Raw genomic sequence first — 22,942 nt, forward strand, 5'->3', positions numbered from 1 at the left:
TACATTAATTAATTCTAAAATATTTGTATGAAAATCATTAATTCGGGTCTCGTTTGGTTTCACAATTTTTTCAACTCATCTCATCTCATCATTATAATTTTTTCAAATTCTCGTACAAAATAAAATAAACAATTCAATTTTTTTCAATTTCAAAATAAAAATAATAATAATAAAATATATTCTAACAATATTTTATTCAACTTTTAATTTTAATCTTAATTCATCTTATCTCATATGCGAAAACAAATTAGGGTTTAAAATCTTGCGATTATATGTGCATCAAGGAGACCTAAGTACTATCATTTCCTGTCAAAATCTTGTTCCCATAAACTTTGTTAAGAAGTATTTCACAATAATTATTTTGTCCTTCCAACTGATTGTTAGATATATTTAATTAACCTTCACGTCACATGCCTTGATGGAAGCATTTCTTTATAAATTCTCAAGTTTTGAAGAACTTCGAGACTTGAGAGTTTGATTTTTACATAAATTAAAATATAAAACTATATATTAATTAAAAGCTTGTTTATTAACATATAAACCACACTAATTATAATGCGGAAGTCTCTCACATCAATTAGAATAAAAATTATTTGTGCATTTTTTTTATAACTATAAAGAGCACGCGCGTACGGCCCACGATAAAACTCATTAAAAATAATTTAAAATAAGGCCTAAGAATGTCCTAAACCTTAAAACCTGATATCGCCCTCACAAAGCTTTATATAACACAACTCTTCTGTCGTTGCTACCAACAGGTTTTATAAAGACGATAGTCGCCGACGTTACAAGTATAAATAGTCCCCAAACTGTCATGTTTTGGATTTTTTAGAACCTTTGACGACAACTTTTGGGGTGTGTAAAATTATCTTATAAGGCAATTCCCCAAGATCGTCAGGTCAATGAGTCATGTAAAGAGTAATTATAAGTATGGCTAAGAATAGACAATCTCCCTCCTCTCTCTAAAACTCTCTCTCCTCCCTCCTCCCCCCTCCCTTAATCTCTGTCTTTTTTTCTTCCGGTGTTATGCTTTGTTTTTTGTTTTGTTTTTTCAGGTCGAATAAGGGAGAATTTGTCGATCTGGGACTTTCTAGCAACTAAAAGACTACACGCACCCCACCACGGTGTTCCGCATCCGTCGATCTATAAGACCACTGAACGCGGCGCCAAACGGAGTGGCGCATAGCCCACAAGTGCGGGTTGAAGGTTGGCACGTGGCTCTCATGCGCCACTGCGAGAGCATTCTGCGACGCCACACGCAGCGTTTTTGTTGTTTCTTTCAGAGTGGCATGTGTCTTGCACGCGCCACTGTAGCCCCTTCTCCTGTGTTTTTTTCAGTCTGTTGGTAGATTCGGTTTTTTTTTATTCTTCTATGTATTTTGCAGTTTCTGTTGCTTGTTTTTTAGGTAAAAATAATAAAGAATAGGCTATTTGACTTGATGTCTATAGCACCATAGCAGCAGAGTCTCGTTCCTCTTTTGGGAGGAGTCGAAGAGATGGTAATCCTCCTTTTGGGGAGAATGAAGATATCACTTTTCTTCTTTGGAAGATGGGACGTTTAGTTTTGTTTTTACAAAACCCTCTTCTCTGTTAAGAACAGAAAAAGTTTATAAAAGTTAAGACAATATCCGTTACAAAGAAATTTGTATGTAGAGGTGCCCCAGAGGAGATGTGTTAGTTTGGCTTGTAGTCTAAGTTTTTTCCTGTATTGATAAGTCACAATTATAATTTTAAATTTATTAAATGAAATGAAGTCTATTTTCATAAAAATGAATAAATAAGTATGGCCATATATAATATAGCTCAAAAGAAATCTGATCACAAAGATGTATGTATGACGATGTGCTGACAACAAGGGTGATGGCACTAATTAATTATTCAGCCAAATTGATATCAAAATCAGTGGGACCTTTAGGTAAAAAGTTAGACATGTATCTTTCCAACGAGATGACATTATTAACATTTAAGAAAAAGGGGAACAAATTAATGCACTTGACCGCATACATTAACGATCATGATAAAATGTCAAGAAATCTCAACAATCATACAAAAATAATAAGTTGAAGTCTTTTTATTTTATTTTTTATTTTTATAAATCTACAGCTGATCTCGGCCTTCCTTTCCTATAAAAAGCAAGCCCATTGATCTACTCTTTCGGTACTACTTTTCATTTTCAACAGCTTCGATCCTCTTAATTGTCTCCTTCATAAAACCGCTTACATATTTCATGTTTCTGGAAATTTCATTCCTGTGTACGTTTTCTTGGTTCGTCCTGATCATCACAGGCCAATTCGAGAGCATGCATCATTATGATCTCATGCATTAATATTGCTAGACGTTTAGGGCCTGTTGTTCCCAGCAAACAGCTTCAGCTTGATGGAAGCAATATAAATATGTATATATATATATAGTTTCTTAGCATGATTAATATTGGTTGGTGCAGTTTAATTATATATATATATGATGTTGGCACGGTTCAGTCAGATCAAAGCTCTCAAATATATGGTAATTGGGTCCTTCAGTCTGATTGAGCCATGCCAATATCATGTTGATCCTGATCAGTCTCTACATGAGATCACCAAAGCATGCTGCATGCATGATCCAATATCCTGGAGGAGGTAAATCTCCATGATGATATTCAATATTGGATTAATGGAATTATATCACCACCTAGCTAGCTAGCTAGAACTAGAAGGCCGCTAGATCGAACCCCATCTTTAATCTGTAACAACGTTTGAAGGTACGTACGTACAAAAGTTCATGATGATCATCTGTAAAGCATATATTCTTATATATCATCATGCATAATCTTTATTGCAACGAAGTTCATGTTTGGTTTTCAAGACTTAATTTCTCTTGTGCTCGATTCATTTCATTTCATAGTTTATTTCTGTCTTTAATTTCCATGCACAAGGCACCTATATATATATATATATATATATATATATATATATATATATGTACATGATTGTATGTGTAATACCTCATTATATGATCGATATGGCATGAAAATGTCAGTGATTTACACTAATTCTGTTTGCTCTCTTGATCTAATTAATTGTGACAGCACGCACACCAACATGCAAGCAATTAAACGTACTCACTCGAAGATTAATTTGATACAACCCCACGATCATTAATCAGTGTATAATTACTTCGAATACACAAGCAATATTACAAAATCCTTTTGATTGCTTCAACCTTCTATATATATATATATATATATATATATATATATATATATTCTCTCATGAATCTGCACACATCCATGCAGGTAGCTAAATTAAACCTAAGCTAAACCCAAACCACGTACACCACCTCCATGCATGCCTTTATTTCCTTAACCTACATGCATATACTTCATATTTTTCACACCTTGATCTATTGATAATAATCAATACATGATCACAACCCTCGCCAATTTTTGACATTTAATACATTCAATTAAGCAGCTTAATTAATTTGACATTTGAAAATTAATGAGGGTAGAAGATCAAGACAGACAGACTATAATTTCGTTAGCCATTATTTTTTGCTGATTTTTTCTAATAATTTTCAGATCTCTATCATAATATTAATGCAATTAGTTAAGAATATTCGTCTTTATCCTTTTATTTATTATGTGATTTTTAAAGCTCCCATCTTCTAACAATTTCCCTCGTTTTTTCCCTTCTCATTTGGGTCAAAGAAAATCAAATTGACTGGTGTTACAGTCGGCGAACGAATGGAAGAAAAGGCAGATTTTTTGGAAGTGAAGTCGAGAAGGAGGAAGACGAAGTGAAGTGATGTTGTTCTGAAGTCTACGGGTCAAAAAGGTTGGTAGAAAGGAGTTGGTTCATTGCCGTTGGATCATGCATGTTGGAAGCACCTGGAGCTTACAAGTGGACGCAGCAACACCTTATTAAATATGTAGCAGAAATTATCAGTAGAGACACTTTCAGGAGCTTACGATTTTATCAATCCTTATATTTGTATTGTCTATTATATCATTGCTTTATGTGTTATTATCCCATTGGTTGGGACCACTTTCTGTTAGACCTCTGCTATATGTATAGGCATAAGGATGATATGTTGAGATTTTATGCAAAAAGTAATATTCAGTAATTTTCCCTCAAGTCTCTCATCTTCTTCCTCTCGTCTACGTCTAGAGGCCCTCACCCTTTAAGTGAGAAACCCCTTTATTGTCTATTGTGCGTGTGAAGTGTTACAAGTGGTATCAGTTGTCACCAATCCTTTCTTAGAATTAATGGCTGAAGGAACTAGATATAACCAATTGCAAGAAGGGCTTAATGCCTTGAAAAAAACTACAGATGCCCAGAACCGTGCCATTGAGTCTGAGTTATCCAATTTGAAGAAGTGCTCAGAGTCTCAATTCAAAACACTTGAAACAGTAATGACTGCCTTGCGCAGGGAGGTCAACAATCAACTAGCAGCCTTGACCATGGAACTACAAAAGAAATCACACAGTCAGTACAATGAAGACCATGAATCATCTTCAGTCACTCACCCACACCATGAAAATCGTAGGGAAGCTTTTGGTGATGTAGTTACACGATCAGTTTGCGTGGAGTTTCCATCATTTCACGGGGAAGATCCTAACGGATGGATTTATAAGGTAAACCATTTTTTTAACTTTCATAATACCTTACCCAAACATAACTTGAGATTGGCATCCTTCCACATGGAAGGACAAGCATTAGTGTGGTTCCAAAATATGGAGGAAATGGGAGCTTTCACAGATTGGGATTCTTTCATCCATGCCTTGTCAGTGCGTTTTGGCCCTAGTGCCTACGATGACCCTATGGAATCACTTACTAAATTATGCCAAACTGGTTCAGTTGATGATTATAAAGCTAATTTTGAAAACATGTCCAATCGACTTAAAGGCTTGACGGAACCTCTTAAACTGAGTTGCTTTCTCAATGGCCTTAAAGATGAGATTCGGGTAATGGTTAGGATGTTTAACCCTCCCAATCTCACATCTGCCTATAGCCTTGCAAGATTGCAAGAGGAGAATGTGGCCTTGGCAAGGAGATACCATCGTACCCCCACACTGCCTTCCAGTGAACCTGGAATTTTGAAAACACCCCCTACCATGCATTTTGCACCACCCAAAGGAGTTGTTAAGCCTCGAATACCAGTCCACAAAATTAATCAAGCCCAAATGAAAGATAGACATGAAAGAGGATTGTGCTATTATTGCGACTCCAAGTGGAGTCCGGGCCATAAGTGTCAAAAACCGAAGTTATATATCCTTGAAGGGGTGTGGGAAGATAGTGGTGAAGATGAAATGGGGGATAAACCAAAAGTGGAAGAGCCACTTGCTACCTTAGATCTGTCTACGGTGGAGGCTAATCCAGAGATATCATTGCATGCAATCACGGGTTCCCTTAATCCAAGAACTATGAGGGTCAAAGGGAAGGTGGGCTCACAATGGGCTGTCATTTTAATTGATACAAGTTCCACACACAATTTCCTTGATCTTGCTGTAGTGCGTAAGGGTCAGCTACCTATTAATCGCGATAAGAGGGTGAAGGTTAGGGTGGCTAGTGGTGAACAGCTCCTAAGTGAAGGGGAAAGTGTGCAAACCAAATTTAATATTCAGGGAATCAACTTTGTTGACAGCATGCATGTTTTGGTGTTGGCGGGGTGTGACATGGTGCTAGGCATCCAATGGTTGAGGGGCTTAGGTTCTATCCTATGGAACTTTGAGAACCTCACAATGAAGTTCACCCATCTCAACTAGGCTGTGGAAATTAAAGGTTAGGTAGCCTCTCATCTTATTGAGAAGGGAGATAGAAATAAGAAGCACAAGTTAGAAACTCGATGGGTGTTATTACAATTACAGCATGAACCATAAAATAATGAACCACCATAAGAAATGAGGCTGTTTCAGGAGTTGCTCCAAGCCTATTTTGACCTTTTTTCTAAACCTAAGGGGTTACCCCCTCCTAGGACACATGATCATGCAATTACATTGCTGGCCTAAGCAGGCCCAGTTTCAGTCCATCCTTACCGTTATCCTTATTTTCAAAAGGATGAAATTGAGAAGATAGTGAATGAGCTATTTAACTCGGGGGTAATCCAACCGAGTCAAAGTCCTTTCTCCTCTCCCATGCTGCTGGTCAGAAAAGCAGACGGTACATGGTGCATGTGTGTCGACTACAGGGCACTAAATCAGGCCACTATTAAAGATAAGTTTCCTATTCCCATGGTAGAGGAACTTATGGATGATCTAAATGGGTCTAAAAAATTTTCAAAGCTGGATCTGCGTTCTGGATACCACCAGATTCGCGTGAGGCCTGAGGATGTACCCAAAACAGCGTTTCGGACACACAAAGGGCACTATGAATTTTTAGTTACGCCCTTTGGGCTAACTAACGCCCCCTTAACCTTTCAAAGTCTCATGAACGAGGTGTTTAAACCTTTTCTCCAGAAATTAATATTGGTGTTTTTTTATGATATATTAATATACAGCAAGAGTGAGGTAGAGCATGTGGAACACTTAAAAACGACCTTGGAGACACTGCGGCAACAACAACTATTTCCCAAGCTATCGAAGTGTCGTTTTGGTTGTAGTGAAATCACTTATTTGGGACATCGAATATCAGCTCAGGGGGTTCGGGCAGATCCTGATAAACTGAAAGCTATGCTGCAGTGGCCACTTCCAAATTCAATTAAAGGGCTGAGAGGTTTTTTGGACCTCACGGGATATTACCGGAGGTTTATTCGTGGATATGGGGGAATAGCAGCACCTATAACTCAGATGCTTAAAAAAAAACAGTTTTGAATGGACAAGTGAGGCACGGGAGGCCTTTGAAAAACTGAAGGCAGTAGTTACACAACCACTTGTTTTGGCTTACCGGATTTTTCCCAACCTTTCACCATCGAGTGTGATGTCTCGAGTGGAGCAGTGGGGGCAGTACTTATGCAAGGGGGCAGACCTATCACCTATTTCAGTCAAAAACTGAAGGGAAAGGCATTACAACTATCTACATATGAGAATGAGTTGTTTTCTCTTGTTTCAGCAGTGCACAAGTGGTGTCCTTACCTTTTAGGGCAGTCATTTACCTTCAAGACTGACCAAGAAAGCCTAAAATATCTACTGGACCAGAAAATTGGCACCCCTATGCAACAAAAATGGTTAACTAAGCTATTAGGCTACGAGTTTATTGTTGAATACAAAAATGGGAAGGAGAACCGCGTGGCGGATGCACTTTCCAAGAAAATAGAACCAGAGGAAGTTGTCCTCTGTTTAATCTCCTTTCCGACAGTAGATTGGTTGATTGAGTTAAAAATGGCCTGTGAGAAGGATCTGCAGTTTCAGGAGTTAGTCTTCAAACCCCTACCACCCCACTACACATGTAGAGATGGGTTGTTGTTGTACGAGGGCCGAATATGTGTACCCAATGATGATTCTTTCAAAACTAAACTGCTGGAATTGGTGCATAGCAGTGCCTTGGGGGATCATGCTGGTTTTGATAAAACCATGCATAGGGCTCGAAGGGAGTTCTATTAGGTGGGACTTAAGGCAGATGTTAAATGATTTGTGAGGGAATGTGACTTGTGCCAGAGGGTGAAACATGAGAACAATTATCATGCTGGACTCCTACAACCCCTACCCTTGCCATCCCAACCCTGGTCACACATAACCATAGATTTTATTGAGGGCCTCCCCAATTCACAAGGGTATAACAGCCTGTGGGTCGTGGTGGACCAACTCACAAAATACAGCCACTTCACACCCATTTCTCATCCATACACAGCCAAACACATAGCCCAACTCTTCCTCAAACACATATTTAAACTACACGGCCTTCCCCTAACCATAGTTTTAGACTGAGACTCAACCTTTACCAGTCACTTTTGGTAGGAATTCTTTAAATTACAAGGAGTACAGATGGCATTTTCAACAGCCTACCACCCACAATCTGACGGTTAATCAGAAGCAATAAACGAGAGTTTGGAAAATTACCTTCGCTGCTTTGCTGGAGATCAGCCAAGGAACTGGTCCAAGTGGATTTCCTTAGTCGAATGGTGGTACAACACCAATGTTCACTCCTCCACGAAGCTGTCTCCATTCAAGGCCCTCTATGGGTATGCCCCACCTTGCCTCAGAAGTTACATGCCAGGTACATCAACTAACGAATTAGTAGATGAAGAGTTGAAAAACAGAGAACAAATGATGAAGACCCTCAAATTAAATCTACATCGGGCCCAAGAACGAATGAAGAAATATGCAGACTTGAAGAGATCGGAGAGGGAGTTTACCGTGGGGGAGTGGGTCTACTTCGTTTACAGCCCTATAGACAGACTTTGGTGTCGTAAAGGAGGAACCTCAAGCTAGCTCCGAGGTACTACGACCTATTTCAAGGGCTGGAGAGGGTCGGTTTTGTGGCCTATCGTTTGGATCTACCCCCATCTGCCAAGATCCACGCCACATTCCATGTGTCCCAACTAAAGAGGAAAATCAGGGCAAAGGTCACACCTTTAGCAACCCTACCAGCCATTGACGCCGCAGGAACCTTGAAACCCGAGCCCGATGAAGCTATAGCCTGTCGCATGGTGAAGAAGAACAACAAGTCGTGCACGAAGGTGCTGATATGATGGCATGGGCAGTGACTGGAGGATGCCACTTAGGAGTCGTACGCAGGGTTGAAAAATCAGTATCCCCACCTTGTAGGCAAGGTGTTCTAACAGTGGGGAATTGTTACAGTCGACGAACGAATGGAAGAAAAAGGCAGAGTTTTTGGAAGTGAAGTCGAGAAGGAGGAAGACGAAGTGAAGTGATGTTGTTCTGAAGTCTACGGGTCAAAAAGGATGGTAGAAAGGAGTTGGTTCATAGCCGTTGGATCATGCATGTTGGAAGCACCTGGAGCTTACAAGTGGATGCAGCAGCTCCTTATTAAAAATGTAGCAGAAATTATCAGTAGAGACACTTTCAGTAGTTTATGATTTTATCAATCCTTATATTTGTATTGTCTATTATATCCTTGCTTTATGTGTCATTATCTCATTAGTTGGGACCACTTTCTGTTAGACCTCTGCTGTATGTATAGGCAGAAGGATGATCTGTTGAGATTTTATACAAAAAATAATATTCAGTCTCTCATCTTCTTCCTCTCGTCTACGTCTGGAGGCCCTCACCCTCTAAGTGAGAAACCCATTTATTGCCTATTGTGCGTGTGAAGTGTTACAACTGGAGCGTGGGCTGGGCGGTTGGAAAAAGCCCAAGTAGGCGTTCGAGAAATAGATTCCACGTTCAGGTTGGGTTATGAAACTGATGGCCCGAACCTACTTTGGAAGCCCAATACGTGCCCCTAAATCCGATCTCGTCGTCTTCTCCAAGCATATTCTCCTCCATGAATCCCCAAAAGCCCTCGTATACGCGGATCCTCTGCAATTCTTTGCAGTCAGATAGGAGAGCAAACTCGTTATAATACCTCTTTCTCTTCTTCTCGGACCTCAGAAAGGAAATCAAATGGCGTTGACTAACTTCATCCTCACAGTGGCTGGGGTTAGTGCAGCGATTCTCCTGCTGAGGAGTGACGTCAAGCAGTCGGCCGCGGTCTTCAGGCGCAACGTCAAGCACATTCGCCACTGGCTCGAAGAAGAATCTGCGTCTGCCTCCAAGTAAAAAGTCCTCTTTATATCATTTCTTTAAGATCTTAGGAAAACCGACTTTTTTTCCTTAACATATATGTTTGTTCAATATGGCGGAATGGTGAAGAAAAAGTAAATCTAAAAATGGGTGTTGGCGTGTTTTTGTGTTTGTTGGATTATTTGTTTTTTTCCTTCAGTATATACCAATTTTCAGGTCTTGCATTGGGTTTGTTACTTATTGTGTATTGTATAAGAGATCCTAGGGTTGATTCAACCTGCTCGATACATGTAAGATTGAGAAATTCGGAAGGGGGGTGGGTGTTGCAATAATTTGTTTCGTTGCCAGTGCTCTTGCTTGTGGTAGTTGTCATTAGAAATGGCTGAGGCCTGGTTAAGTTCTGGTGGCTTCTAATTTTAAGTGACAACCTTTAAATCTTTTCTGGTATTTTTCTGGAAGTGCTATAGTTTTCATTTAAGGTCACGTGTTGAAAAAATTTATCATATTGGCAGCCACTTGGTGAACGCATGACTGTATAAAACACACACACACAATCATGATTCGTGGAAGAGAAAACAAACAGTTTTGGTATTCCGTATTGAGCAATTGGCAACATAAGGGACAGACGGATATTAAGTAAAGGTCGTCGAATAATTGATTTTGAAATATGAGATGGAAGTTTCCTATATTAAAGAATAAATAAAATCTCAGTCCTCTTCAGCTTGTGAAATTAGTTTCTTGCTTCATCATCAACATTTTTCAATAGCACATTAGCAATAGGATTTTGAAAACGCGTACTTTCCAGCTCCAGTTGTTACTAGATACTGATGTTGGATTTCCTTTCCTCGCATTTTTCTTGACTTGTGGGAAAAGTTGGGTTAGAAAATTTGCCTCTGATAATGGTTTGGACGTGCGCACGCATACACTGGTCGAACCTTGGCCTTCCTAACAAGCTCAGGAACCAGATCTGACATGTCTCTTGGGGTGTTATTTTAGCAGCACTGGATGCCCATTGCTCTCATTGTTTTGCTTGTAGTTCCTAACTGGTATTTAACTCTGGTTTAAAGAGGCATTTAACTGACTTTTATGGATCTTGCAGGGCAGCAGAGAAGGCAACTCCCAAGGAGTTGGAAACAAAGGTTCCTCCAAAAGACACTCCCAAGTAGGAAATAGTACTAATGTGTCTATATGGGGGAGCTTGATGTTGTCTACAAGAGTTAATTAGTTGCTCCTTTTTTCCTTTTGTTTTAAAGTATTTGATGATTATTTAGAATAAGTCTTAATGAGATGTCCCGGTATATATGCAATTAAACTCTCTTAATTTTGTTTTTAAGTAGCATGTTTTTGGTACTTAGTAATGTGTATCTTATCAAAAAAAAAAGTATTGTGTATTTACAAAGAAGAAGACCATACTTGTTTTACAAAGGAACACACATTTCTCCCTTGATTATAGGGGTGTGCAAAATTCCGACTTCGTCCGACTTCCGCTCCGACTCCGACTCCGACTTCGTCGGAGTCATCGGAATTCGGAGTAGCTCTGAATATCTATTCGGAGTCGGAGTCGGAGTCGGAGCTCCAAGAAGCTCCGATTCCGACTCCGAAATTTTTTTTACTGTACACTTGCGCTCGAGCGAGGTGTCGAGCGCAAGTCGAGCACACATTGTATTGAACATTGGCTCGATCGACATGTCGAGCGGAAGTCGAGTGAACCTCTCTGAAAGAGTTCCGCTCGAGTGCCACGTCGAGCGCATGTCGAGCTCCGATCTTATGTCGGAGCTGTCGGAGCTCCGACCTCCGATCGGAGTCGGACTCCGACTCCGATTCGGAGTCGGAGTCGGAGCTCCAATTTGGCTCCGACTCTTGTCGGAGTCGGAGGTCGGAAACGAGCACTCTGACTCCGTCGGAGTCGGAGCCCAGCCCTACTTGATTATAGCATTTTATGTAACAATGACCCATGGATAGGGTCAGGAAGAGCTGGATAAGGTCTATCCAAATCATTCCGAAGGAGTTTGGGCCATCCTCATCTGATTCAAGGTCTGTCCCAACCTTTTTCTGCAACGGCAAGAGCAGTGAGTCAACCATTTTATGGAGAGGGTACATTCCATTAAAATTATCTTTAATGACACTACCGTCGCCAAATTTAAGCAGTGTACTTAAGCTTACGAAGTTACAATTTTTCTTGTTTTTGTTTGAATCATCAAGTCTTTGAAGTAGCATTTCTCTTCTATTTTATTAGGTAGTTAATTTTCTTTCTATTCGTTTTTTATTTCTGTCTGATGCATTGTTGGAGTTTGGAAATTGATTCTATGCTCCTGTCTTTTAGGATCATCATTGCTAGACGAAACAAGGTTTAAAGATGGCTTTGGAATATGAATTATACCACCAACTACGCTATACAACTTATTTCTAGTCTCTGTTTGCTTTATTCAACTGTCGATGTTGAATTCTGCCTTTATGCGTCTTTCGGCTTTCAAATTATCTTCAATTGCGTCAATGTGCCGTGGTTTGTTTGTTGAAGATGTAGGAAGAAATCAGTTGGTTCGGTTACACAAAACTAAACTATCTCATTTCATCTCATATAATCATTATAACTTTCTCAAACTTTCACACAAAATATAATAAACAATTCAACATTTTTAAATCTCAAAACAAAAATTATATTATAACAATATTTTATTCAAACTTTTAATAGAACTTCTTATCTCATCTCATCTAAACTGCATAACCAAACGAGTGTTTACATGTATTTTCAAAATATATATTTGGGATTAACTTGTTTTGGGCTATGCTATCTGGTTAAAATTTTGATTGCAAATATAAATTTAAATGTGGATGGGAAATGCTATTTTAATATAATGAGATGAAAGTAGAACAAGAGTGTAGTATACACTATTTTTCTTATTTTTAATACTTGTGTCTTTGTAATGTGGTGGATCACATGTTTCCCGTAACATCAACATAAATAGAGATGTGTCTCTACTAACTTTTTTAACTACGTGTCATTTGTCTCCATATGGCTTAATTTTATGAGACTATGTTGCGTGACACAATATATTAGCATTCTAACTTCCAAAAATATATGTCACGCTTCTGACAGCAACTACAAAAGATAAGATAAGACCAATGTTGAGACATTTTTACGAATTAAATTAAAATTAAAATTAAAATCTGGTACAGAACTCAAAGGTCGAAGTGTACTACCAAGAAAATGCAAATGGTTCCAAGAAATTAGATAGATGGAGATAAGTTTACCACACAATACAAAGAGCTCAAACAGAGAATCATATGTATCAGAGGACAAGAATCCAAGACATTGAATTCTTGGCAAGGAAATTAATGGGAAAACTCTTTATTCATTTGAGTCTTATCTTATTCGTTCATTTTTTTTCCGCTAGATAAAAACCAAACTCTTTCCGAAGCTGACTACTCCCACCAGATTGGAAGAGTTGGTGAGGCCTCACTTTCGAACAAGGCATCAAACGCCTCTTGAAACACCCCATTGCAGTAGAAATTGGTTTCATTGGAATCGGGAAGCAAGACTAGACCTGCGGCAGACTTGTCCGTTATACCATGGGAACATGAGTACTGAGACACTTCATCAAGTTGCTGTGCTGAGCTTATGGATTGACTTGGATGGCTCACGCTGGACCGCACCAAGTGGCTCAAATCCATTGCTGAAGTTTGTGTTGGATGTGATGACAGAAGATAGAGAGCATAACCCAAGTCAATGGGTTGTGTTGGTCCACCAGACAACATACTTTGGCCACCCCTTCCACTTTCTGCTGAAACAATGCTATTGGAAAGAGGCTGGTGGATGGAAGCTTCAGGGGTTGTTTGGCTGCATAGTTTAGGGCCATTTTCGTGTAAGAAAGAAAACATCTTATTTTCCTCATTGTAAATCACGGCAAAGGAATTCGGAATACTTTGTCCTTCGGTAATGCGCAATCCCCGGTAATGATTATGAACCATAGCTTGTGCTTCAGAGCTGGCTATCCCAGGCCAGGTGCCTCTCAGAGAAGTAGTTGCATATATGTGGGGATTACTGAATTGCAAGATTCTGGAGCCTGGTTTACACAGAATTTTCAATCAATGTTCATTGATATCAAATGGGTAATTAGCAATTCCAAAGTTTGTCCAAGTTCACTTGAGGAACTAGACACTACCAATACCATAAATTCCAGGAAATTAAACTTCCTCTGCAACTACCTAGCAATACCATAATAATTGTAGCACTAGATGAACTTCCTAAAACCCATTGTAGACTGCAGACCAAATCAACCTTGACTTTCCTATGTGACTCGATGAACTCATGTGGAAGTTTGTGAGAAATCTCAACAATTATGACAAGTAAAGAAGAAATGATGTAAACTTAATTATTTATTTTATATATTTAATCATTCAAATTTCATCCTCAGTTTCGGACCAAATACCAAGCAAATTTACAGTATTAAAAACTGCAAGAAAAACCTCTTCTTAGTAGTTAGATAAGAATCCATAACCTTTGTAACTTGGCCGAAACTCCTCAGAACTCAGGTACAGGGGTTCTGGCTGAGACTTTCTTCGGCGCAAGTTGTGTCCATCAAGACGTTTCCGGCAGCTTCTCTTTACATCATCAAACTCCCCCAGAGAATGGAATCTACAACAATTTTTTTTTTTTTTTTTTTTAAAAAGGAAAGAAAGAAAGAAAGAAAACCCATATGATTGGACAGAAGTTTCTCAAAAAAAAAAAAATCCAACACTCCGATCCAACTATAGAATTGAAATAATATCCTTGTCTACCAATGAAATGCATGCTCTGGATATAATACCTGCTGCATTGTTGGCAGAAACGCTGCTCTTTGCCCCAACGATTACAACTGGGGTTTTAGAATGGCGTTCGCAAACCCTGTGGCGCCGGTGATAATCCCTGCAGATACTGAGGTCTGATTTGCATCCATCCACTAAACATGAAACATTTTGAGTTCCACTCATCACCCGAGTCCGTTTCAATGGCCCTCTGTACTTTAATCCGTCTGCAGATCTCTCCTCCAAACCGGATATTCCACGCAGCTTCAAGTCCACCATAATTCCTCCTCCATTATTATTATTATTATTATCCTGTCCTCCCAAGCTACCGGGACCAACAAGGCCAGCAAAGCTGCTGTTATCCTCTTTTTCCTCCAACTCAATTGAATCCCATGCAAAGTCGTTCCAGTCCCAGTCCATAGCAAGCATTAGTAAAGCTCTTTCACAGACTTTTCTTCCCCTTCAACAATCACACAAAAGTGAATACTTCAAGAAGAATAATGAAATGAAAGAACCAATGGGTTTTTTTTTTTTTTTTTTTTTTTGCTTTCGGTCAAAAGGAAATTAGTAAAAATTAGTGCTTTGTAGAATCCAAAAGATCAAGAACAGTGAACCACTGTTTCTGGGAATTTTTGGTGGCAACAATGATAAAGTCAAATTGCAGACAAGCTAAAGTAATACATGAATACAAATTGGACCTTTTTTGTTTCTCTGCTTGGGGATAGATATCTGAATTGCCATATATGGAGGGAGCAGTTCTCTCAATTTAAAAAAAAAAAAAAAACAGCAAAGGAACACCAAATATCCCTCTCCAGAAGAAGGCAAGGACAAAGTCTCAACTTGATGAGGTAATAAGCTATAGGGACAGAAATCATAAGATTAAACTGTATAAAATAAAGAGCTTGAGAATTACTGAAGGCAGGCCCCATCTGGAGCAGTTTTCTAACCTATGTTGTTTTCCTGTTGGTCCCCCTTTCCAAAGCCTAGTTGGGTTATTAAATTTGGTGAAATTTTGGTGTTGAAAATAAACTTGTAAACAATTTAAATGCGAAAGAGAGAGGAGAAAGAAATATCAAGATGCCAATGGCAAAGAGAGGGACAGGTAATGTTGCTTACAACTTTTTAAACTCCACATATAAAATAACAGTAAGCAAAAGAAAAGGTACAAGATAGAATGAGGGAAGGTCTACGTGGCAGCCAGCAAAAGTAGTATGATAAAAATTCTGAAAACGATATGAATAGTAAAAAATATTATTTATTATCTCAATTTTTATCATCTTTCTATTATTTTATAATGTGATAATAAGTTATTAGAAATTATTTATTGTATTTTACTTGTAAACTTATTATTTAATATCACATCTTAAAATGATGATAAGAGTTAGAATGATGAATAGATTTTTTTTATTGTAAAAAATTAGTTAGTTTATGGATTAGTTAGTTTATGGATCAGTTTGTGACTGCAGAAGATAAAAAGAAATTAATTAGTTCACCCAAGATCATGGTTTTGTGGCACACCCTTCCTTCAATACCCTTTTTATTCTTGAGGTTTAGTTGTCAATAATAATAATATTTATGAAGAAAATAAATCATTACAAAAAAATATTTATGATAGATTATTTACGATAATAATAATTATTTATTGTCAAAACACACTCATTTTAACAAAAAATAAATTATTTTCGTAAGAAATAACCGATTACAAATAAGATTAAATTTTGTTCCCTTAATTCCTTTAAGATAAAATATTTTCTTCTCCAATCATATTATTATTTTTAATTAAAGATAGAGCATAATGATCTTTCTTTCTTATCAAAAAAGGATCAACTCCAATTATTTAGAAGTTCAATGCCACTTTAGACTTGCTGACTTAGCTAATTTGTCTTATTAAGCATAGATGGCTTTTGCTAATTTGGTTAACATCAAGACTTTCGACAAGATTCTCAGTGCAAAATGCTTTGATGCAGATCAGACATTAATTGCTAATTAATGCTAAGAATTTGTTTCTGCCTGCCTTTATGCTTCAAGCATATTCATGTTCTTACCTCTATCTCTTTAATTAATAGCTATATATAAGAATATTAAGGGACTTCTTAATTGGCACAGCTAGCTAGCACAGATAATCAGTCTCGCATTAATATGCCTTGGATGCTAGAGTTTTTGACTGAAAATTAAAAGAAAAATCAGCAAATGCTCGCTCACGACCGGAAAAGTACTGGTAATTCGTTGAAGAAAACAGGGTTGCATGCATGTGACTTTCTTTCTTTCTTTCTTTCTTTTTCCACGTTATTTTGCTTAGCAAAGTGGGTTGGCTCATGAAGCTGTAGTAGTACTGGAATCTTCGTGACCTCGCATCTTTGTTTTTTCTTTGCTTTTAATTAGCTTCTTTTCCCTTTTAACATGTATCATTAATACGTTATGCGTGGGGCCATTATTAAAGGAAACTGATCAATTCTCATGTAAGCAAGCATGACAGATTTCTAAAGCATGCATTATGCTCAAGTGAGAAGATAAATGAGATGCCTCTTTTGTCGTGAATCCACTTGCCCAAAAAAAAAAAAAATCACAAGCTCGAGAAATATAGGAGGTAGGGAAATCTCTCAAACTGGTGCATTTTTATTTTATTTTTTCTTTTAAATATATTTAAACATTTAAAAATATATACACATTCATTAATAGTCAATTTTTTAATTATTAAAAAATTAAAATATAAGAGCTGTCAAATTGAGGAGACAAAATCATGATCATAATTTTCATCTTTTTAAACCATTCTTTAATATTATGATATTATTTATCTGAATTTATAAAAATTCTTCAAACATGTTTCTCCCTTCACCCACTTCCAAAGTTGAAAACGAGGAATTGATCTCTTTTCAGGTTGTATCAAATAGCACAGCCCGATCGATGACCTAATAATCTGGTTTATCCTAACTCATGTGAAACTACTGCTTGTGCCAAAAGCTAATTCATGTGAAAGTTTGAAACTATCACTTGTTTCAAAAAAATTAAGTTGATGGCAATAAATAGATTTAGAGATTGTTTGGGAAATACATCTCATCTCAACTAATCTTAAAATTTCTCTCTCAAATATCACTCAAATACAAATACTTTTCAATTTTAAATTTTTAATTTTTTCATCTAATCATTACCTACTAGTACTCTTTACAGTTTTTTCAAATTTTCAAACAAAACACAAAAAAAATTCAACTTTTTTAAATTCTAAAACAAAAATAATAGTAAACAATAATTATACTCTAACAATATTTTTATTTAACTTTTTATATCTCATTTCTCAAAATCCAATAAAATATTTTAACTCAAACTATGTCATTACTATTTACAAATTATTTCACTACTATTCACAGATTTCTCATCTCATCATTCCTTAAGCATCTCCTATCATTAATTATTGTGGGCTACTCCCACTCAATAAGGGGGCGCAACACATGAAATATTTAATTAACTTGAATAGAATGTAAGGTTAGGATTCGAACTCAGAACTTCTCTTATGATACTACATATGTGAAACCACCACTTATCCTAAAAAGTTAAATTGAGGAGAATATGTAGATTTAATATATATCTAGGTTTATGTTTATTTTCTTTATATCTAGGTGGTAAAACATGATCAGCATCTCAAGGCTGAATTAACCTACACATGAAACTGATCAGGAAAAAAATGAAGAAGAAAAGTTGTTTCATTTGGTTATTAAACATATCTCAATTTATTTCAACTTATCGTTACAATATTTTTAAATTCTAATACAAAACATAATAAATATTCAATTTTTTTAAATTTTAAAATAATAATAATATTAAAAAATTATATTTTAACAATATTTTATCATCTTAACTCAACTCAACTCAATTTAATTTAGATCAATTTAATATCCAAACAAGCCTACAAAGCCAAGAAATAATTTAAAGTTCTAGGCAGTTGTGCCATATCTTTTGACATTAACCGAGGCGGCCGGAGGCAGGTGGCCGGTTACATAAATAAATCGAATGATGATCATGTGATGATGATGAAGACAGCTTCAAAAAGGAGTGTAAAATTGCATCTGACTCAAAATATGTTCAAAGTTATCAGTTGGCTTCTCTATTGGATGGATGTGCGCCCCTTCATAAGTAGTCACCACGATGTCTTCATCTTTGGTTAGGCGTTGAACTTGCTTCTTTACACAGCAACCTTGAAACGTACAACGATAGTAGCTTCTGCAAGCAAAAAGCACGCGATCATGATGTGAATCATCACATCATAATCACGGTATATAACATGACTTGGATTAATGGTTTTTTTATTATTATTCAAGATTAATGGTTTTAATTCCAATATGTGAATAATATATTGCAGTAGTACTAGTGAGTGGTGTTATGTATATATTAACCATCATATTGTGAGTCCAATTTAGCCATCTTGTTCGTGTGTATTAAAGGATAGTTACTGGAGGGAGCCTTAATATTTTTCCATTCTGAAAATGTTTCTTAATGGTTTTTAGATTAGGATCTAGCTAATCCAATCGAACTAATCATTTGAATTATATTTTTTTAAAGAGAAGTGCTAGTACGACTACAAAGAGATTCTACAAAAATAAATCTATAAATTGATATGACTTCATATAATACGTTAGATATACTTTATAATAAAAACAGATTTACAATTTAACAATATACTATGTCAAACCATATCAATTTGTGGGTTTACTTTTATATATAAAATTTTTTTGTCGCTAATATAGATCATCCCAAAGTTGTCCAGACACGCATTAAGTTACATTAATAAGATCCAGTACTCAAAGTTTCATTAACAGCCACCGCTTCTGCGGAGAGCTACCATTAGTTATATTATTATTTTTTTTTTACTTATTCTTACATGTATTTTTTAATATTATTTATGAAAATAAAAAGGCATAATATTATTAAAAAATACTTTCTTAATTATTAAGTAAACAAATTTAAAAATAAAATAAAAAATCACAACAATAACTCAAAGCAGTAAGAATTAGGGGGCGGGGGGTGGGGTTTTCACCCCCGTCCCCCACCCCCGGGATGTGGGGGGGGGGGATGCGGGGCGGATTCCCAATCCGCCCCGCCTCTTTTCACTTAAAAAAAAACACTACATTTATTTGATTTAAAAATTATTTATAAGTACAAAAGTAATTAAAAATATATTTTTAGATCCAAATTATAAATTTAAATTTTGTAAATATGATTATAATTTAAAAACTATGTAATTTTTAAATTTGCTAATGCATATTTTGTGTAAATTGTAGTGCATTAATTTTTAAACTATGTAGTTTTTAAATTTTTCAATGCATATTTTGTGAACAAATCTAACAAATTGTAATATATATTTATATATACACAATTTGTAAAATATAAATATATATTTATGTTTATATATATGTATATAATATTTATATATATATATAAATGGGGGCGGGGGAAATGCAGGGCGGGGTTGGGCCCTCCCCACCACCCGCCCCGCTAGGGGCCTTAGATGCGGGGCAGGGGGCAGACGCAGCAGGGTTGCCCGCCCCGCCATGTGGGGGCAGAGCAGAAGCAGCAGGGGCTCCGCTGCCCACCCCTATTAAGAATAAGCAATAAGAGTAACATATATCTTTATATATATATATATGTATATATATATATATGTATATATAATGAAAAAAAAAAAAAACTCGATAGAGAAACATATATATTCTGCATAGTATGCATCCATCCATATATATTTGCTCATTTTCTTTTTATTTTCTTTCATATTTTCTTGTGTACGTACGTACGTTTTTAAAACCGCCCGTCCGTATTCAAGATGCCTCGAAAATGTGATTCTTGGGAATTTCTTATGAGAATGTCTTACTTGGTTTGAAAACACAATTTATTTCAATTCATCATTATAATTTTTTCAAATCTCAACACGTACAAAATATAATAAATAATTCAACTTTTTCAAATTTCAAAATAATAATAATAATAATAAATAATATTCTAATATTATTTTATCAACTCAACTTACTTCAATATCCAAACGTACTATAGTAAAGAAGAATCAAAGCTGAGAGGAAAAACTCTGGAAGAAACAGTACTACTGTACGTACTTAGGTTGTTAATGCATCCTAATCCACTGTCACCGATCGAGTTCACCCATTGAGATGGATGCTTAATTGGATACATGCAGCATGAACGTTTTGGTAATATATATAAAATGAGTACATCAACCCTAGATGGCCAGTCTGAAAGAAATAATTGCACTAAACTGATCATCTTCTCAACTACTTCTTTATACATACATGGCAGTATCCTATATACTTTTGGAGGGTTCTAATTTACACAAAAATTAATCGAACAAGCATCAACATGCAGGAACTTCCCATGCAGAACCCAAGCTGAGAAAAGGCGACCAAAAGAAAACGTGGCAAAATTTAAACTAACCTCGGAAATTTGTTGTTCTTAACTGCCTTTTGACCATATTTTCTCCACCGATAGCCATCATCGAGTATATCAACCTGAGACCTAGTTTGAAAAGCATATCTGGGCTTCCTAATCTTCTTGATCTCCCCCTTCTTGATCTTACCTTGTTTTCCCTTGCTTTCTTCCCCAGCAAAGCTTCCATTTGAACTAACGGGGCAGCACTGATCATCAGCTGGTTGTTTAACGACCTCTGCCGATCTTTTTGGGAGAAGGTTTTCTGTCCCCAACCCCAAGAACGTCCCATTCGAGCTCACACCAAGAAGTTTCTGAAAAACATTAGAGCTTCCCATGTTTGTTGAGATAGGAAAACTTGACTGCCGCCCAGTAGAAGAACAGGGGAAGAACATTTGGTAGTTTTCCATAGGAAGCCAGTTGAGTTTGTAAAGAATAAGATGAAGAAGGAGATCAGGAAGAATGTCCGAGACTCCGAATAGGTTTTGCATTAAAGCAAAAGGTGGGGGCGGCTGCCTAAGCTAGCTAGGCGGCTATGAGCATGCACAGATTCACCATGTATTCATGCAGTGCAAAATAGGAAGAAAAATCCAAACAGATATATAGGGGCGAGCCCTGTCGTGAACGACACGAAAAAAGTTCTTGATCGGAAAAAGAAAGGTGGAAAATGCATGGTGGCGGCTGCATCATTCGAATAAGACTTGATACTTTCTTTTTCTTTTTTTCCTTATTTAACTATATTTTAACGTTTTTAAAATTAATCTATTTAATTTATTTAATTTAGTTGAGATAAGATAAATTTAAATAAAAATATTATAAAATTTAAATAATATTTTTATTTTAAGATTTAAAATAATTAAATTATTTATTTTATTTTTTTAAAAAATTTTAAAAAAATTATAATAATTAGACGATACAAGTTAATTGAGATTTATTTTGTGGTGAAAGCTGTCATTTCCTTCTACCAATTTTGTACGTACATACTATTCAGACATGTATAACGTGCAGCTAGCTGCCTTTTGACTGATCTCAAAGTATCACAAGGTGTGCTGCTAGACCACTAGGTTTAGGTGTCTGTCGTGGATAGCATGGTACAGTTTTTGTTTTGTTTTTGGTGGCGGATGCAATGTTCTTAAATGAGATTTGTTATTCATTATTTCTATATGAATAATCCTATTTTGTCCCCTCTCATGTATTTAAACTTTTATTTTTTATTAATTAAATAAAAATAATAATATTTAATAAATATCACGTAATTATTTTAAAATAAATAAATAAATACAGAATTTATATAAAAAAATTAATTTTTTAATAATAAATTTTATTTTTTTTAAATCATTACATAATATTTATATATTTTATAACTGTATATTATATATTTAATGAAAGAAAAAATTTAAAATATTATATATAATATGTAATGTGTGAATGATGGAAAAATTTTTACTCTTAAATATATCGCCTGCCTGCATGCCGGCTGATGCACATTTTTATTTTCATTTTTTAAAAGCTCCTCTTTTCAATGAAATCGGTTAAAACGTTTATTTCCTGTGCTAACCTTCCACACGCGTGCATACATATACATATATATATATATATATATATATATATATATAAAGATAAATAAGTATATTTATAGAGTTATTTATAATGAGAATGACTGTTTATTATTAAAACTGATTCATTTTAATAGATTATCAGGATATTTGTAGCAAATAATTGATTAGAAATAAACATTATTTTTAGTGTATTATATATATATATATATATACATATATGGACAGTACTATTATGCCGTCCAACTCTTACAGTTAAATATGGCCGCTAGTGTAATATGTCCTTTTTTTTTAAAAAAAAATATTTTTGAATAATATTACATGCGGTCATGAAGTGTGTAAGTGCTGTACAATCGTTTTGAAAAATAGTAAAATTTATTAATTTTTTTCATAGAAATTTCTATTTATTATTATTTTTAAATAATTATGCGACGTTTATATATTTACGATTGTAACTATCATTTCTCTATAACTTGAGATTCCCTCGTATATATAAAACGTTAGTGGCTGACAATTAAGCAACTCGATCGATCCCCTGGCTACGCCATCAATCATCCATATGAAGGCCATGACCATT

The 22,942-nt window shown here is 36.0% G+C and overlaps 2 protein-coding genes, 1 long non-coding RNA gene and 1 pseudogene across 3 annotated transcripts; 1 reads left to right on the top strand and 3 right to left on the bottom strand.

Annotated features, from left to right (window-relative positions):
* Positions 1–4,409: 4,409 nt before the first annotated feature.
* LOC121252765 lies at positions 4,410–9,100 on the bottom strand. The gene is made up of 2 exons (XR_005938275.1): positions 7,976–9,100; positions 4,410–4,447 (listed from the first exon to the last, which is right to left on the bottom strand). It is a non-coding gene; the product is annotated as an uncharacterized LOC121252765 (long non-coding RNA).
* A 237-nt stretch (positions 9,101–9,337) lies between these two features.
* LOC121252764 lies at positions 9,338–10,932 on the top strand. Its single transcript, XM_041152559.1, has 2 exons — positions 9,338–9,633; positions 10,701–10,932. The coding sequence occupies exons 1-2, from the start codon at positions 9,482–9,484 to the stop codon at positions 10,765–10,767; spliced, it is 219 nt and encodes a 72-aa protein (XP_041008493.1). The 5' UTR covers positions 9,338–9,481; the 3' UTR covers positions 10,768–10,932.
* Positions 10,933–12,716: 1,784 nt separating this feature from the next.
* Positions 12,717–15,268, bottom strand: LOC121253685 (annotated as a pseudogene).
* Positions 15,269–18,306: 3,038 nt separating this feature from the next.
* Positions 18,307–21,395, bottom strand: LOC121253698 (probable WRKY transcription factor 75). The gene is made up of 2 exons (XM_041153708.1): positions 20,819–21,395; positions 18,307–18,601 (listed from the first exon to the last, which is right to left on the bottom strand). The coding sequence occupies exons 1-2, from the start codon at positions 21,298–21,300 to the stop codon at positions 18,424–18,426; spliced, it is 660 nt and encodes a 219-aa protein (XP_041009642.1). The 5' UTR covers positions 21,301–21,395; the 3' UTR covers positions 18,307–18,423.
* Positions 21,396–22,942: the final 1,547 nt, after the last annotated feature.

The sequence above is a fragment of the Juglans microcarpa x Juglans regia genome, chromosome 2S (genome assembly GCF_004785595.1).
Source record: "Juglans microcarpa x Juglans regia isolate MS1-56 chromosome 2S, Jm3101_v1.0, whole genome shotgun sequence".
Lineage (NCBI taxonomy): Eukaryota > Viridiplantae > Streptophyta > Magnoliopsida > Fagales > Juglandaceae > Juglans > Juglans microcarpa x Juglans regia.

Coding starts and splice junctions, on each gene's coding strand:
- LOC121252764 (XM_041152559.1), top strand. CDS start 9,482: ATGGCGTTGACTAACTTCATCCTCACAGTGGCTGGGGTTAGTGCAGCG. Junction 9,634..10,700: donor GAATCTGCGTCTGCCTCCAA/GTAAAAAGTCCT, acceptor TGGATCTTGCAG/GGCAGCAGAGAAGGCAACTC.
- LOC121253698 (XM_041153708.1), bottom strand. CDS start 21,300: ATGCAAAACCTATTCGGAGTCTCGGACATTCTTCCTGATCTCCTTCTT. Junction 18,602..20,818: donor AAGAACAACAAATTTCCGAG/GTTAGTTTAAAT, acceptor TTTTGCTTGCAG/AAGCTACTATCGTTGTACGT.